We start from the raw sequence: 18,826 nt of genomic DNA on the forward strand, positions 1-18,826 counted from the left end.
TTCAAAATGACGTTCCCCATCAACCAGCAACGGAGCAGGTGGAGGGGCATCTGGGGGGCGCAAGTGGGAAACCCGAACAGGTTTGATGAGGTTGATGTGGAACACCGGGTGGATTCGGTTGAGGTGTCTTGGCAATTGTAAACGAACAGAAACAGGATTGATGACCTTCACAATAGGGAAAGGGCCAACGTATTTGGGTCCCAATTTCTTCGACTTCTGTGTAGTGTGCAGGAATTTCGTGGACAAATACACCAAATCCCCAGGCCGGTATTCATAGGGCTGAGCGTGTTTTTTATCTGCTTGCTTCTTATGGGCCTTATGGGCAGCGTCCAAAGTGGAAAGGGTCAGTGGCCAAATGCGACTGAGACACTCACTCCAGTCCGCAATTGAAGGAACTTGTGGTTGGTCACTAGGCAATTCGGGAATAGGAACAAAATCTTGACCGTAAACGACCCGAAAAGGGGTGAACCCCGTGCTGGAGTCAACCGAGTTGTTGTAGGCCACCTCAGCATGTGGTAACAAGTCGACCCAATCGTCTTGTTGATAATTGATGAAACAACGTAAATATTGCTCAAGGACGGAATTTGTACGTTCACAGCCGCCATTAGTCTGAGGATGGTAGGCGAAGCTAAGGCCCTGGGCGGAGCCAATGCATTTGAGAAATTCCTTCCAAAAATTAGACGTGAATTGGACCCCACGATCGGAGATAATACGGTCGGGCACTCCATGCAAACGGTAGATGTGGGAAATGAACAGTTTAGCTAATGCCTTGGCGGAAGGAATTTTGTGACAAGGCACGAAATGAACCTGCTTGGAAAACAAATCAGTGACCACCCATATAACGGTATGCCCCTGGCTTTCGGGAAGCTCAACAATAAAGTCCATAGAAATCTCCTTCCAAGGGGCAACCGGGCGAGCGACGGACTGGAGGAGTCCTTGCGGTTTTCCCGGCGGTTTTTTGGCGGCAGCGCAAACTGGGCAACTGGCCACATAAAGTTCAATGTCCTTTTTTAAAGAGGGCCACCAGAATTGTCTCTTCACGAGATGTAAAGTTTTTACGAACCCAAAATGACCCGCCAATCTGGAGTCATGAGCGCGACGAAGGACGACGAGCCGTAGGGACGCGGGGATGTATAATTTAGCACCAATCCACGGTAGATCGTCCCTCATGGTGCAGTCGTCCCGATGGTTCAGAAACCAGTTGTCGTGAGGAAGAGCTTTTTTAAGGTCAGAAAGTAGATCTTGAGGCACTTCTCTCTGTGCTTGGGTCTGTTGACGCGTGAGTACCGGAGCCGCCAGGAGCGGTTGGACGATACTCAGTTTAGACCAATTATATTGAGGTAATCTGGACAAAGCATCCGCCATGAAGTTCTTCCCTCCCGGGATATACTTTAGAGTGAAATTGAAACGGTTGAAATATTGGGCCCATCGCATTTGTTTGGGGGAGAGACGACGAGGCGTCCGCAACGCTTCCAGGTTCTTGTGGTCAGTCCACACCTCAAATGGGTGTTTAGCGCCCTCTAGGAAATGGCGCCAAGTAGCGAGGGCCCAACGGACCGCGAAAGCCTCCTTCTCCCAAACCGCCCAACGCCTCTCCGTGTCAGTGAGTTTTCGGGAGGTGTACGCGCAAGGCTGCAAGTTACCTTGGTCATTGGCTTGCAGCAGAATGGCTCCTACGGCGACATCACTGGCATCAGCCTGGACGATGAAAGGCTGTTCTAGGTCAGGATGCTTAAGAACTGGTTCAGCGGCAAAGAGGCGTTTAAGTTTCTCGAATGCCGCCTGGCATTCCATGTTCCAGTCCAAAGGCTTATTAGGTTTAGGTTTCGGGTCGCCCTTCGTCTTGAGCAAATTAGTAATAGGGAGAGCAATCTTAGCAAAAGAGGGAATGAATTGACGGTAGAAATTAGCGAAACCCAAAAATTTTTGCAATTGTTTACGAGTTTTGGGCGCGTCCCATTCAGTGACCGCCTTCACCTTTTCAGGGTCCATTTCAATGCCATCAGGGGAGATGCGATAGCCCAGATAGTCAATTTTAGTTTGGTGAAACTCACACTTAGACAATTTGGCATAAAGGTTAGCGGCACGGAGTTTTTTCAAAACAGTGCGCACCAGGGCGACGTGGTGGTCATAATTGCGAGTATAGATAAGGATATCGTCCAAATATACGATAACACCTTTGTACAGATGATCGTGCAAGATCTCATTAATAAGTTGCATGAAAACAGCAGGAGCCCCCTGTAGGCCAAAAGGCATAACCCGGAACTGGAAGCAACCAAGAGGGCAGTTGAAAGCAGTCTTCCATTCGTCTCCTTCCTTGATGCGTACTCTATAGTAAGCTTCCCGGAGGTCCAATTTAGTAAAGATGCGGCCCTTCCCTAGCTGTGCCAACAAGTCTTTCATCAATGGGAGTGGGTAGAGGTTCTGAGTTGATACAGCGTTAAGGTTTTTAAAATTACAGCATAAACGAAGAGAACCATCTTTTTTTTCACGAAAAAGTACAGGGGCAGCCACTTTGGGCCGAGCCGGTTCAATGAAACCACGTTTCAAATTTTTGTCAATGAAAGAACGCATTTCCTCCATTTCCCTGGGCGACATGGAGTAAATCTGGGGTTTAGGGAGCTTAACCCCGGGTAAAATGTCTATGGAGCAATCAGTAGGCCTGTGGGGGGGCAGAATGTCCGAAGATTTTTCGCTGAAGACTTCCTTAAGATCCCAATATTCTTTCGGAATTTTCTCCTCTCCTGCAATCCTTTCCTGCCCTCTAGCGGCCACTTCAGGAATGTCAGTGATAGGTTGGTCCGGAGAGCCGTCCCCCACTGGAGGCACCTTTGAGCGAACGCGTAAGCGGCCTGTCCGCCAATTTATGTGAGGGTTCCACTTCCGGAGCCACGGGATGCCCAAAATGAGTGGCCTGTCCATGCCAGGTGCGACCACAAAGGAGATTAGTTCAGTATGGGTACCCATCCTCATTTCCAAAGGCTCCGTAAAAAAATGGGCGGGCCCCCCCCCGCAATGGATCCATCTATTTGGCAAAACACAATTGGGGTTTTCAAAGTGCGCAATTTGAGGCCCAATTTTTCCACCATGGCTGGGTTGATCATGGATCGGGAACAGCCTGAATCAAGTAAGGCCAGAAGGGTGGCAGGTTTCCCCTCAGGAGGAACTTTTAACTCAATAGGGATTAGCAGGGGCCCCTTGTTTGAACTCACCCAGTGAGGCGATGTGTCGTCATCGGAGTCCTCCGAAGAAGAGGAGTTGGCGTCCGCGTCTCCCTCTAATGTCTGGGCAAACGGAGGGGGGTTGGATTCCACAGCGAAAGCTGTTTCCTTCTTCTTCTTCTCAGAGCCTCTTCCAGACTTTTCCTCATGTTTGGGAGGGAGTTGAGCAGAGAGGGGCAATTTAGCACGACATTCGGGGGCGGTGTGCCCTAATTTGCCACAACGAAAGCATGTTAAAGGTCTGGAGAGGCCTGCAGGGGCCCCCCTCCCTTCACCCCGCCGTTTGAAGAGCGATTGGGTGGCAGGAGGGGGGAGGGACTTGGCAGCCCTCTCTTTCCGCTTCCTCCGTTCCTCTTTAGCATAACGGAGCCGGGTTAAGTAGAGTTCAGCGTCCGCTGCATGCTCAAACCACGTGATCAAACGTCTAGGCAGGTTACGATTGACACATTGCTGATAAATGTCTTCATCTAATCCTGAAGCAAATTTGTCCAGTAGGGCGTCCTCCCCCCAGCCTCTCATGTATTGTGAAAGACACTGAAATTCCTGGATGTATTGGGCGACAGGTCTATCGTCTTGTTCAAAGGTTATAAACTTCAATTTGCTCCGCTTCTCCGTTAACGGGTCATCAAAACGTTGGCGGAAAGCCTCCATAAAGCGGTTGAAATTCCCCAAGAGGGGAGAGCCAGACATATGCAAAGCAGTTGACCATTTGGCAGCTTCACCATCTAATGACAAAAGAACCATTCTGACCCTCATGATGTCAGTCTCAAAGTCTCGGCCATAAATTTCCATGTAATTAAACACTTGCATAAGAAAAGAGGCCAGGCTAGTAGAATCACCATTGTAACGCACAGGCAAGGGAGGGATTTTAGCCATCCGATGTCTTCGGGGGGGTGGCCCCCCTTGGTCAGGCAAACCTCTAGCCGCAGGGGGTGAAGCAGGCCGAGGGGGAGGGGGAGATGGCGGGCGTGGGTAACGTTGCCAATTTCTCCAGTCTCTTTCCTCCTCCCCCCTTCTTTCCTCAAAGTATGTTTGACCCCAATAATCAGGTAGTTCACTCCGCTGGGGTTTTCTCATGGGGCCCTGGTGTTGCCAGCTTCTCCAGTCTCCTTCATCGCCCCCCCTTCTTTCCCCAAAGTACCTTTGACTCCAATAGTCAGGGAATTCACTGGTCTGGGGTCTCCTCACAGCTCCCAGCTCCAGCGATGGTTGCCGGGGTTGTCTTTGGGTGATTCCAGCATTCCAGCTTGTCTCTGTCTCTCTTTGTCCCACCGAAGTCGACCATCGGGGTGGGGGAGGTTCAGGCTGGCTGGAAATTTGCAGTTGAAATAAATCTTCGTGTAAAGATAGGTCAGGCGGGCTGGGCTCGTGTAGAGAAAGGTCGGGAGGTCCTACTCCACTGGAATCCGCACCTCCAACGGCCCCCTCCTCCTCTCTGATCGGAGAAGACATTATCTCCCTTCTCGGTAGACGTAAATCTCCTGGAAAGGGATTTTGCAGACTTTGCTTCTTGTCAGCATCACTCCATTACATAATTAGGAAAGAAAGACTAAGAGACTCCATGCGAAGGAAAATCCAAAGTACTTTCACTAATCATAAATGGTAAGCACGCAGTTGCGAAGCAAAGTCTGCTTAATTAGGCGCGAAAGCAATTGATATATAGAATAGCCCGTTCCCCCCCCCCTTAGGATCATAGCTCCAGTCCAATCATAAGTCCTTCAAGTGTCAGGTGTGAGATAACTTCAAAAAGACAGGCCGAAGATGGAATGTCGAGGCCGTTGATGCAGGCGGGAAACACACACGCATGCACAATCCCAACGTCTGGTACATCCTAGAACATTCCTCCAGCACATCAATTAACCCCTCCCAAATACCAGCCCCCCCTCCCCGTTTCATGGCAGCTGAAGCAACAGCAAGGCAGAAGCTGACATCCGGCCATCTCCCCCCTCCTCCCCCTCCCGGGAGTGGGAGATGCCCCGCGGACCTTGGTCCCATATTCACGTTGATTTTGCGGGCCCCTTCCACGGCCAGGTATTCTTGGTGGTTGTAGATGCGTACTCTCGCTGGGTGGAACTGTTGCTTTTAGGAAATATATTTTATTCAATTTTCACATTCCATTTGCAATCATTTATATACAGGGTATTTACTATAAGAAAAGAAAAAAAAAAAAAAAAAAGAAAAAGGGAATAAAACGAACAAGTAAAAAAGAAACACAACTCATCATTCACAACCCCACCTAACCCTTGCGTCCTCCATACACCCCATCTACCCCCTCCAACTTTCCTTTCTCCCTCTAACACTCCCCTCCTACTTCCCTTTCCCCTCAAGCCTTCCTTCTCCCCTTACTCCCCAGACACCCTCCTTACATTCCCCTTACTCCTTACATTCCCCTTACTCCTTCCTTACTCCTCCCTCTTCCTTCCCTCTACCTCCCTCCTTGGTGTATGCCTTTATTCGAGTGTTGTTTGATCTAATAAAAGTAAAGTAAACCAAGGAAAATAATAATAATAATAATAATAAGAAAAAAAAAAGAACCACCGTATATAAATACATTCTTGTTCTTATTAAAACTATATTAACACCCCCCACCCCACCCCCCACAATCCCCATCCCTAATCCTCCCGACTTCCCAGGGTCCACACCTGGCACTACCTTCTATCTAAGATATCTTGTATACATATGGATTAAAAAATAAAAGTAATATATCAAAAAAAAAAAAAAAAAAAAAAAAAAAAAAAAAGAAAAGCCGGGACAGAAAAAAAAAAGGAAAAAAAGAAACCACTCTTTGTGTTGATCTCAGCCCCCCATCTTTATCTATACTTAAATAGTATAAATCATTCTATCTATATTTTATTCTCATCTCTTACTTCTTTGCTATTTACCCCAACCTTCTGTAGACTCTCCCGTTCCCTTCCTAAACCTCATGATCCCTTCCAGTAAGATTTAAGCAGCGTAGTTTATGCCATATATTCAAATATAACTTTACAGACAAGTAATCAAACTTTCCCATCTAGTAAAATTTAAACAACGTAAATGATCTTTCTTTACCCCTTTTTCAAACAGTAATTCAAAATAATCTAACCCGATTTCCCCTTCTTAGTAAAGTTAAGCAGCGTAGATCAGATATTACTTTACACAGGAATCAATTTCTGTAATTCCAACCGACTTCCCCTTCTAATAGAATTTAAATAACTTAGTTCATTCCACATGTATTTTACCCTCATCCCCCACTTGTCTGATATTTACCACTATCAAATTTATACTACCATTTGTTTAAAATATAACTCAGAGCGATTTGTAGCATGAATCCTTCCACATATTCCAATAATACTTTCAGCAAAATTCAGTTAACCTTCTATTTTAAGGTAGTCGCTTCTAACAAAATTTAAACAACATAAATCATTCCACATTCTTTTTACAGTTATCTTAAGATAATCCCAAGCGGCTTCCTGTTCTAATAAGCTTTAAACAACGTAAATTTTGCCCTCATCCCTTGCTTGTCTAATATTTATCACAAATAACGTAGTACTACCATTTGTTTAAAATATAACTCAGAGCGATTTGTAGCATGAATCATTCCACATATTCCAATAATACTTTCAGCAAGATTCAGTTAACCTTCTATTTTAAGGTAGTCGCTTCTAACAAAGTTTAAACAACATAAATCATTCCACATTCTTTTTACAGTTATCTTAAGATAATCCCAAGCGGCTTCCTGTTCTAATAAGCTTTAAACAACGTAAATTTTGCCCTCATCCCTTGCTTGTCTGATATTTACCACAAATAACGTAGTTCATTCCACATGCATTTTACCCTCATCTCTTGCTTGTCTAATATTTACCACTATCAAATTTATACTAGCGTTTATTTGAAAAATAACTCAGAACTATTACAACCAACTTTCCCTTCAAATAAAAGTTAAATAGCATGGATCATATTCAAATAATGCTTTCAGCAAGAGTCAGTTAACCTTCTATTTTAAAATAGTCCCATCTAACAAAGTTTAAACAACATAAATCATTCCGCATTCTTTTAACCACTATCAGATTTATGCTAACGTTACTTTAGAATCTAGCTCAAAGTAGTTTCACCCAGCTTTCCCTTCTGATAAAAATTAGTCCACTTTTTCTACCGGAGAGAGGTCTCAAACCCCCATTCAGTCCTCAACTTTAGGAAGTCTTTTGAAGTATCTAAATTCTCAATCTGCGTTCTTCTGCTTCTCCGAGGGAGGAGGGGCTACCCCCTCCATCTTGCAGCCGCATGGCCAGCCGTTTGCTTTCTCCTTCCGCTTGTCTCTCCTCTCTTCCAAGCGCGTCAGGAAGTCCCGCCTTCAGAATCCTACAATAGAAATCTTGAGCCTCCGAAACAGAGTTAAGACGAAATCTTTGATTCTCAAATGTAACCGTGATGCCGGCAGGGGCCTCCCATCTGTATCGAATCTGTTGACTCCTAAGCTCTTTAGTTAAAAAGGCGTAATCCCTTCTTGCTCTCAACATTTGGAAAGGTATATCTTTGAAGACAATCACGTCCTGGTCATCAACTCGGAGACTGTTATTATGAAACTTTTGCACAATCGCGTTTCTAGATTCTTTTGTAAAGAAATGTATAATTATGTCCCTCGGGAGCTGTCGCTGTTCCGCTATCAATGAGTTCTGGCGATAGATTTTCCGAATCTGCCAATCAAGGTTAAGTCCCGGGCTTCCCAGCGCATGGCTGAAGGCTTCAGCAAATGTCTGTTTCAAATTCTCTTGCTCCTTTTCACGGAATCCTCTGACTCTTATTGAAAATGCCTTCCTATCAAAATTTAGCGTCATAAGCTGTTCTTCGTTATTTCTAATTTTTTCTTGTAAAATTTGAATATTGGTAGTCAAATCAAAATTAGCCTTCTCCAGACTTTCCAATCTGTTCTCTATTTCAGCAGAGTAATCTGACAGGGCAGACACGGCTGCAAACGTATTCGCCTTCATTTGATTAACTTTAGATTTTAGATCCTCATAAAGTTGCAATACAAATTCCTTAAGTTCTTGCTTAAGGGCATTAAATATTTTAAAGAGATATTCCTGTGTTAAAACTTCTCCAGTAGAGGGCGTAGGAGACAAAGGCTGTGTTTCCAAAAAAGATTGTTTAAATTCTTTAGACACATTTGTAGCAAGACGTTTCTTTGATCTGGGTGCCATAATAGATAAACAAGTAAGCAGTGCTTCGCTCCCCTCTATTTCCAAAGAAAAAGAGTTTATTTTGTTAAGGAGCGGTCTGCAGGAAGATAAGCCCGGCTAAGTACATCCAGTAATCATCCACGGAGAGAAATCGCCATTTTAAAGTCTATTTAAACAAAGAAGTCTTTAAGGCAAATGGTGCTGGTATTTAAGATAGTAATAAAAGCATAAATCTCACAGGGGTGGTACCCTCCCGTATCAACTCTAGCTTGAAAAAAACTTTGTTTTGTCCTGGGGGGGGCTAGCCTGTCTGGGGCTGCCAAAAAAAAAAAGGCAGCTGAGAAGGAACTGGCCGGAGATAAAGGCTCCGCTTCGGCTGGATCTAATCTCTTCCACAGCCAAAAAAAAAAAAAGGCTGTGGCTTACGAATAGACCCTAACCTACGGAGCTACCCTCCCTGCCCCTTTCTTAGCCAAAAAGGGGTGCTATCTATGATCTTATTTAGATATACAGACCAGATCTCTGAGGAGCTCGGTGGAGCCCTCCTCGGCAACAGGCCACGCCCACAGGAAGGGTGGAACTGTTGCTTATGCACTCCACCACAGCCAAGAGTACTGTGCGGGCCTTGCGACGTTTGTTCGCGACCCATGGGTTGCCGGACACAGTAGTATCCGACAATGGCCCACAATTTTCATCTACGACCTTCCAAACATTCCTGGCCGCCCAAGGGGTCCGCCATGTGCCAGTTGCCCCTTACCATCCGGCCAGCAACGGCCGGGCGGAGAGGGCGATTCGATCCGCCAAGGAGGCTTTGGGCCGATTGAACCGTGGCGATTGGCAGGCAAGGGTGGATGCGTACTTAATGGCACAGCACTCCACTCCTTGCCCCCTGATGCGGAAAAGCCCCGCGGAGCTGCTGATGGGCAGGCGCCTGCGGACCACCCTGGATAGACTGCACCCCCTCTATTCAGGGGTTCAGCCTGGCAACCTGGGGTCACCCTCCCGCTCTTTCCTTCCTGGGAACTTGGTCTGGGCTAGGAACTATGGGGGGGATACTCGATGGGTGCCTGCCACCATCATCGAAGTAACAGGACCCGTCTCCTACAGGGCAAGACTTCCTGATGGTACCATCTGGCAGCGGCACCTGGATCAATTGAGGGGCCGCCACAACACCGAAACGCCAACTCAAGCTGACCCGCAGGGGCCAGCCATAGATGCCTTACAGCCAGCCCCGGTTCCGCAACATCGCTCCAATATTACAAACCATCCAGCCTTTCCTGATGCAGGCCACCCTAACCCAGCCACCGGGTAGACACCCTCTGCTGTCAGTTCAGCACACTCTCAAGCCGAGCCCGCAATACACCAGCCATCATTATTAGGCCACCCTGGGCCTAGCCCTCCCATCTCCCAGGCCGCCTACCAGCCTAATTTCAATCCACCGCCATCCTCGGCCACGCCCCCATCGCCCAGCCTACCTTATCCATTCTATCCTCCAGTACCAGCAGGAGAGTCTTCTGACGTCACCTGGAGCTCCACTCCCCGAAGAGAGGAGCTCTTACAGGGACATCTCTTGTCAGCTCCGCCTGCAGTCCAACTGCGGCGGTCAGGGCGTGTCCGCCGCTTGCCTGCGTATCTTAACGACTACGCGTGCGCAGTTTCTAACGCATGCGCATCGCTGGGGGGGGAAGGAGTGTTGCAGCCTCGTAAGTCCTCAGACTTACGAATGACAGCTCGGCAGCAACCAGGCGCGTCTTAGCCAATCAGACGCGCCTGCCGGTTGCCGGGCTGTCAGACGCGAGGCAATTGGTTAAACTGTTTGACAGCCGGGTACAAAAGGCTGTCAAACATCGGAGACTTGCCGGTTTACTTACTGTTGTTGTTGTTACATGTTCTTGCTTGAATAAAAGGTTACAGTTACCTCAGACGCCTCCGTTAATTCCTACCGCCGATCTAACAAACCTCATCCACTTTATTTCATCAGGACTATTGAAGGGTAGAAATGATCAAGCCAATGTATTCCCCTTAAAGGTCTTGTTAGGAATGGGAGGTGGGTAACAATTCCTTTTAAAAGAGGAAAACATTTCAAACCTTTGCAGAAGCTTACAATGTTTTCAACCATTCTGTTGTCATCATATGGTGACAGAAATTAGGAGCTGCTTTTAAACCAGCATGGAAATCGTCATTTGGAAGTGTCATCAGGATTTCAAGCTCCTCATTCACAACCTATGTAAATTATACCTATCTCCACCCGAGGACTCTTTATTCTGCCTTATGCCATGCCCCAGTGCCGCATACACAGAATAACTAGGATGTTCTTGTAGGATTTATGGTTCTTCCAGCATTACACAAGCCTTCAGAAACAGTCTAATTGTTATAAGTGTTGTGAGGACCACTGGGAGAAGTTCCTATCTTCTCATTTCAGCCCACTCCCCTCGATATGACCTATCTCATAGGTGTCAAACTTGTGGTGTCACGTTGCCGTCACATGACGTTTCATGACGTTTTTTCCATTTGCGGAGCTGGGGTGCGTATGGCCTGCGTGGGACACATATGGCCTGCACACCAATTTGACACCTCTGAATTTTCTGGTGAATGTGGAATGAGGTGTGAGGAAGCAATAGCAATAGCAATAGCAGTAGACTTATATACCGCTTCATAGGCCTTTCAGGCCTCTCTAAGCGGTTTACAGAGAGTCAGCATATTGCCCCCAACAATCTGGGTCCTCATTTTACCCACCTCGGAAGGATGGAAGGCTGAGTCAACCCTGAGCCGGTGAGATTTGAACCGCTGACCTGCTGATCTAGCAGTAGCCTGCAGTGCTGCATTTAACCACTGCGCCACCTTGGCTCTTGGCTCAATAGATGCTGCATGGGGAAATCAATTCTGAGGTTTCATTTTAAGCTACAATGCAGATTATTTATGTGGGCATGGTATGTTTGGTGACTATAACAGTTAGAATTGAAGAAGCTTCTTAGAAGAGAATGTCTATGGAGATTCTCAGTCACCCAGGTCATGGTTGTCCCACGGATGCTTGCTTTGTAAAAGCAACTGGACTTTTTTTGTTTGCTTGAAGATATTTCGTTTCTCATCCAAGAAGCTTCTTCAGTTCTTCACCACTCACTCAGAACCAGTTGCCTTTTGAAAGAAAGCACCTTTGGAACAGGTTTAGATGAAAAGCAAAATATTTTCAAAGAACCCCCCCCCCCCAAAAAAAAAAAAACAACCTCCAGTTCCCTTTTGGAAAAAAGCACCGTTTGGACTCTGCCTCTGTGGTCATATACTAAATGATTTTGAGTTTGAGTTTAATTTTATTTATAGGCCCCCCCAATCCCGGAGGACTCCGGGCGGCTTACAGCAAGGGGGGGGGAAGCAATAAAAGAAAATAAGAATAAAAATAGACAGGTTAAAAAACAACACAGATACATTCGTTTCAGTCGGGGCTGGACCTCAACAATGAGGTCAACAGCCCCAGGCCTGCCAGAATAGCCAGGTCTTGACAGCTTTTCTGAAGGCCATGAGAGTGGGCAAGGTCCGGATTTCTGGGGGTAGTTCCTTCCAGAGGGTCGGAGCAGCCACAGAGAAGGCTCTCCTCCGGGGAGCCACCAGCCGACATTGTCTGGCTGATGGCATCTGAAGGAGGCCCACCCTCTGGGATCTTACCGGCCGTTGGGAGGAATGTGGCAATAGGCGGTCTCGCAGGTATGCTGGCCCTAAGCCATGTAGGGCTTTAAAGGTAATAACCAACAACTTGAATTGCGTCCGGAAACCAATAGGCAGCCAGTGCAGCTTGCGGAGGATAGGTGTAACATGGGTGTACCTAGGTACACCCAATATCGCTTGCGCGGCTGCAAAAAGGAACTAATATTTTGGGAATTAGCAAGATTTGCTTGCATCTTTGCCCTCCCCTACTTAACTTGACCTGTACCGTGTTTCCCTGAAAATAAGACAGGGTCTTATTTTCTTTTGACCCTTGAAATAAGTTGTTGGCCTTATTTTTGGGGAGCTCTTATTATTTTTGAAATGCAGGAGGTGGCAAGCATGGTCACTTCATGGCTGCTGCTGTGTTGCAATATTTTCAGGGAGGGCTGATTTCGTGACCCGACAAAAGCCCGAACGTCATAAGCGCGCCGACAACACCGCGGCGCTAAAACCGCAATGTCAAAAGCGCGCCGACAACAGCGCGCCAACAACAGCGCGCCGACAGAAGCGCAATTTAATTTAAGGTAAGATTTACGGTTAGGTTTAGGGTTAGGTTTAGGGTTAGGTTTAGGGTTAGGGTTAGGGTTAGGTTTAGGGTTATGTTACAGCGTGCTTCTGTCGGCATGCTTTTGTCGGCGCGCTTTAGGGCTAATTCGTCGCTCATTCGTCGCACGGTTTTGTCACCGTGCTTTAGACACCGCGGTTTAGTCAGGCGCGCTTTTGTTGTGCCCGCATTTGTGGTGGAACCGCTGATTTTTGGGGAGGGCTGATTTTAACTCATGTGCTCAGAAGTCTGATTGGGCTTATTATCCAGAGAGGTCTTATTTTGGAGAAAATAGGATAGCTGTGGGCAGTCTAAAAGCAAATAATTCATTTTACATCTACCCCCTCCAAAAATAATTTAAAAAAAAACAACCTTGTCAATGTTGGCCTCATCTCAACCAGTACAGTCTTCATCTTCCAAGGTTTCCTTGTGGATCCCAAGCACCAAAACCTTGAAGAATAGACTGCTCAAAGAAGGTGAAATTGAAATAATAGCATTTTCTAGATTACCTACATCTCTTCGTGGTGGTGGGCTTTCAGAGGAGCCTGTATGAAACTGCCTTAAGATCTATTTGGCTCCGGTAATCTACTGATCATTATCTATACTCAAATTAAGAAAAACCAGTTGTTTCCACCTCATCTAACATGGTCCTCGTGTCTTTACTCTCCTGGGGGCAGCTTGCAAAAGATCTGTTCCTTCTGCAGTGCCCTTGGAAGGTGACTCAAGGTGGAGCCAATTATGGAAATTTGTTATTGCTGTATAATGAGGAGGCCATGCGTCATGGCACAGAGCAGAAAGGCTATTCAAATGAATATTAATGATCTGTCCATTGCAATTTCTAATTGTACAGAGGTTCTACTGCCAGCAGGAGGAAGACTGGTCTAGTTAGCCACTTTTATTCATTCATTATGACTCTTAAACTGCCCAGCCATGTCAGTAGATAGGGAATTAGCAATTCAAGTTACAGATGAAAGGTTACATTTCCTAATGTTGAGCACAGCATTAATAACAGCATTCTTACATCTTACTGTGTTAGCCTGAACCACAAGTAATGAACCAAAAGAACAATTGTGGTTGTCATAATCTCAAGCCACTTGCTAAAGGCACACAATATCTGTCCATCTGTCTCACCTATCCACTCACCTTGCAAATTATGGTTTTGGTGGCTAACATAGACTTAAAAACACAAGCAAGATTAAGAATGAATATAAAAAACATGAAAACAAAATATAAAATAACGCAAACGTAGACCAAATGCAACATATTCAACAACTCAAGCTGTTTACTAAATGGGCTCACTCTAAAGTCAGACCCAGTACCTGCATAGAGGGGGGAAAACCGTTAAAAACTTTTAAGTTTGGAAAGAACAACAGGGTTGGGTCATTTGAATCTCAGAGATATGCTAGTCCTAGAGGGAAATGCAAGCCTCCAGGTTCCTATTAGATGACGTTGTTTTATGAAAGGAACCCAAAGCATGTCTATTCTCTCAGATATTGTGGGAGAGGCAGATGCCTTCTATTGGAGTGTAGAATAAGCTTATTTAATGGAAAGTCTCTTCCTTCCTTCTTTCCTTCTTTCTTTCCATCCTTCTTTCATTCTTTCCTTCCTTCCTTCCTTCCTTCCTTCCCCTCCTCCCTTTCAATTGACAAGAGTTCAGTCAGTCAGGCAAGACATACACAGAACATGAATATATATGCAAAGATAATTGCTGGGATTACTCACCAGAAGGCTGATGTCATCTTGGTGGTTGTATAGATGTCTGTGGCAGTTCCGGCAGTCCTTCCGGCAGTCATTGTGGGCATAGACTAGCAAGCAGAATGACAAGATCCCCCACAATAGCATCCTCATGATGTCACGTTGGAAGCTACATGAGAAGAAATTAGAGAACAGTTATTTACAGTAAGAAAAAGCTTGGCAATGTGCTAACATTGGCACCACCATACTAACAGCCACCTTCCTGCATCCCTGCAAGGCATCTTCCTCTCTGGTTTTTATTCTTTTCATTAAAACATGAAAATAATAAGGAAAATGGCACGTTACCAAGTTAAGAACTATCCTCCAGCATCACCTCTAGTTACAAAACAGCTTCTGGTTCCACATGAAACATAGAATTTTTAGAAAATAAAAAAGTTGATGGCTACTAGAAAGTATATTGTTTACGACTATGCCTACCTACTCAGGCAAGAAATCCCCCAAAATAAGATGTAGGTGAGAACCACCATCTTCGGGGATTTCAGAAGATGACAGGAAATAAACTCACTGGTTTACTTCATTCGCAGCTATTTTGTGAACAGTCAAGTCTAAGGTGACCAGATTTTCAGATTGGTAAAGAGGGACACCTTTGACCCGGGGGGGGGGGGGGTGATTAAAAATTTTATACGGAGCAACAAAAATTTTCATACAACGCAAAAATAGTATTGTAATATTTTTTATTTCAACAGAACTACAATTTACAAATATAAATTGTAACTGTTGCCAAACATCAAAATTTTGATCACGTGACCATGAGGATGCTCCAACAGTCGCTAAGTGTGAAAATGGTCGCTAAGTGTGAAAAATGGTTATCAGTCACTTTTTTCAATACCATTGTAACTTTGGTCACTAAGCCCATTATACCACCTTTCTTGCCACAGTTCTTAAGTGAATAACGGCAGCTGGTATTTTGTATTTTGAATAGAATCTTTTTTTAAATAGTCTAAGACAATTTAAAAAAAGAATCCACACAGAATAAATTGAAGTAAAACATTTCAAACTATTCTTTCTATGCACAATATATTTCAAACTATTGTGCATAGAATTTTTAAAAATGGTTTCACTTCAATTTATTTTGGATAGAATCTTTTTTTAAATAGTCTAAGACAATTTTAAAAAAGAATCCACACAGAATAAAACTATTTTAAAAAATCCTATGCACAATAAATAAAATATTATTTTAAAATACATTAAAAAATAAAAAAAAACCAGCTCACTTACCAGCAGGCACAAGTGAGCACTCCAAGTCAATCCAGAATGATGTAGATGTTAATACAAAGAACTGAGCAAATTAAAATGGTGAAATTAGTCAGGGAAATGTTTTTCAAAGAAACTTTGCCACCATTTTTCCCACACGAGCCGACCTCCAACCTCTGTGCCCCTCCCCTCTGGAAAATCCAGGAAGGAACACTGGGGGCTTCTCTAGCCAAGTATTTCCTGAAGCTCTATGGTACTTGGTCATTTTTTCTTTTAAAATGAGGTAAAAGGGGTGTGGGGGGGTCTGTTTTCTTGCTTTAATGTTTTAATTATATCTTCAATGAAAGTACTGAGACAGAGAGAGAGGTTAGGGCAGAGTGTCTTTTGTCTTGCCCTGGTTAGGATTTCTTAAGCAAATCCACTGGGCTTTCAACATGAAGCCAGAAAATCGGGAGTTTTTTAAAACGGGACAAATTGTTATAAATCGTGACTGGCCTGCAATAATTGGGACGTCTGGTCACCTTAGAAATGAGGCCCTTCTGAAGCCAGAAAAGGGTCATTTCTGAATTTCCAGTAGGCCTGTTGGGCCTATTTTCTGCCCTCCCCAGGCTCCGGAGGCTTTCTTGGATCCTGTGGAGGACAAAAATAGCCTCCCCAGCCCCCTGGAGGAAATAGCAAGCTCAGCTAGAAGGCAAGTAGTGCAGCACACATGGGGTGTGGGGGGGTGCATGCATGTGGGGCATGCTTTGCATTATGGGTCACATTTTTTGCATCCAACAACGAAAAGGTTAGCCATCACTGACCTAAACCATGCAGACCCCCTTAGTTGATACCCCCTGCTGGCCATTCTAGAAAACCCAGCCCCAGTTACCCCCCCCCCATCCTCCTAATAGAGGAATGGCCATCTGGCCCCATTACTACCACCAAGGTTACAAAACCATCCATGAAAGATCAAACCCTAGTTCAAGTTCTCAACTGAATGTGGAAGGGTTGGCCAAAGAGGCCCATCAGAGTAGAATTTACACCTTTCCATGCCCAGCAACTATAAGTGTCTATGCAGAAAGGCTGCTTACTGTGGGGCAATAGAGTAATTATTTCACTGAAACTGCGACATCCTGTTCTGGAAGCCTTACACGTAGGTTATCCAGGCATTGCCAGGATGAAATTCCTCACCTGTAGTTATGTCTGTTGGATGAGCATGGACAAGGACATCTCAGAATGAGTCACCTCCTGCAAACTATGTGAGGGGACAAGACCAACGCCATCCTCTGCTCCAGTGTGCGAGTGGGAGACTCCCAAGACACCCTGGTCAAGGGTCTACATCAATTTCACGAGACCATTCTGAGACCAAATGTTTATGGTTAGTTTTGACATGTATTTCAAATGGTTGAAGGTGGTCTTGATGCCATCAACAATCTCAAACACCATCATCAAGAAATTATTGACACTGTTCATGCCTCTTGGAATTCCAGACATCCTGGTGTCTGACAATGGCCTGCAATTCACTACCAACCAGTTTGAAACATTCCTGGTAAATCTTGGCATCTGCCATGCCCTGGTTGCATTGTTTCATCCAGCCAGCAATGGACAGGCAGAAAGAATGGTGCGATCAACCATTGCGCGAATGTGCCCTTGGGACTGGCAAACTTGAATTGCCAAATATTTGCTATTCCAGCATGTAGCACCAAGTACCATGATTAACAGAAGCCCAGCTGAACTTTTAATGAGTCGCCAACTACAAACGGACTTAGATTGGCTACACCCAGAATATTCTTCAGAGACGCGCCCTGTCTTTACCAGCCAACTCTGATCATTTGCTATGGGAGATGTAGTCTACACCCACAACTATGCTGGGGGTGCACTCTGAATCCCAGGCTGAATTGTAGCAGTCACCAGACCATGATCATACAAGGTAGAGCTGGAGTATGGCCACATCTGGCCTCAGCACAGCAACCTCTTGCACAGCTGCCTGGACACCTCCATCCATTACCAGTCAGAATGGGCTCTACCCAAAACCAATTCTTCACTGGAGATACACAAAGACTTTGAGGCCCTGCCAAGACTGGAGCCAACAACAACCTGAAACAGTGCAATGATGCAGGTACCTGGAGAATCAGGAGGTGGTCAGCACCAAGTCCAGGGCAAACTGGTTCCAACCAAGCCGGAAGCGCCAGAGGCTGAGTTCCCGATGAAGCTGCAGGAAAATCTATGAGCTTCAACCACCTTCCTGGTTAAAGTGCTGCTGCAAATGAAATGTGCAAGTAGGAGCGGCCGCCCCATCGCCCCGCCTACATGCATGATTATGTTTGTAATAAAGAGTAATGCCCTGTCTCAGTGGGGAATGGTGTTACATATTGTAATTAGTTACTGAAGCTAAGAACTGAAGTTTTCACTATGGTCACTGTTTAAAATGATTGGTTGCCCGGCTGACAGCCACCTTTAAAAGGAGTGCAGTCAGCCAGACTGTTTTGCTGGTGTTTTACTGTGTTACAATAAAGAGCTTCAGCTGAACATCACTCTATGTCTTTCCATTCAACCCAAAATCTAACACTTTACCATTTTTATATTTTGTATTTTATATTTAGATATTATTTTTGTTTAAACACTGTGTATTTTCGGGAACCGGTTTGTTTACTGTTTGCTTTTTGTTGTATGCCATCCAGAATCGCCTTGTCTGCATTGGGCAGCCTTATAAATCTAGTAAATAAATAAATAAGCCTAGCTAATCCTTGAGTAAAGAAAAATAATGTTTATAAGCAAAAGCTACTGAAGGCCACATAACTAAGCATCAGAATTCTACCAGGGACAAGATAAGACAGAAATAGTAAAATAATAATTTCACTAGAATTGAAAATCTTAGAATATTTATTGTTAGTGCAGTCCAAGATTTGCATAAGCCAACTCTCATAAGCCAAATTCTAACTACTTAAAGAAAAATAACTGATCTTGAACCAAACTACTACATTTAAAACATGGAGTCTTCAGATATCAGATGCTCAAGCTGAATGCTTACAAATGTTTTAAATGTGGAATCAGAAGAAAGTAGACATCCTTTCCTTCATACAAGAAGGAAAATTAAATCAAAAGCAATGAACATCTTATTCTTGTCCTTTAGCTACCTCATCCTCTTTCCTGTCTTGGAATTCCCTCTGCCCCATTGAACACTATAGAATATAGATTGTCCCAAGAGTATTTAGTCAAGAGATTTATATGCTCTTACGTATCCAGGCTCTTGATATGTTTCAGCAGTATGCAGA

At 44.9% G+C, this 18,826-nt stretch overlaps 1 protein-coding gene across 1 annotated transcript in view; it reads right to left on the minus strand.

The window, feature by feature from the left end:
* The window catches only part of LOC116507761 (prepronociceptin-like), a 35,128-nt gene extending 18,104 nt beyond the window's left edge, over positions 1-17,024 (minus strand). Inside the window, exons 1-2 of the mRNA XM_032216088.1 lie at positions 16,891-17,024; positions 14,343-14,484 (exon numbers count right to left, since the gene is read on the minus strand). Of these exons, the coding sequence (XP_032071979.1) occupies positions 14,343-14,484; positions 16,891-17,024 (276 nt within the window). The remainder of the gene's footprint in view (positions 1-14,342; positions 14,485-16,890) is intronic.
* Between the last annotated feature and the right edge of the window lie 1,802 nt (positions 17,025-18,826).

This window comes from Thamnophis elegans, chromosome 4 (assembly GCF_009769535.1).
Source record: "Thamnophis elegans isolate rThaEle1 chromosome 4, rThaEle1.pri, whole genome shotgun sequence".
In the NCBI taxonomy this organism is placed as follows: domain Eukaryota; kingdom Metazoa; phylum Chordata; class Lepidosauria; order Squamata; family Colubridae; genus Thamnophis; species Thamnophis elegans.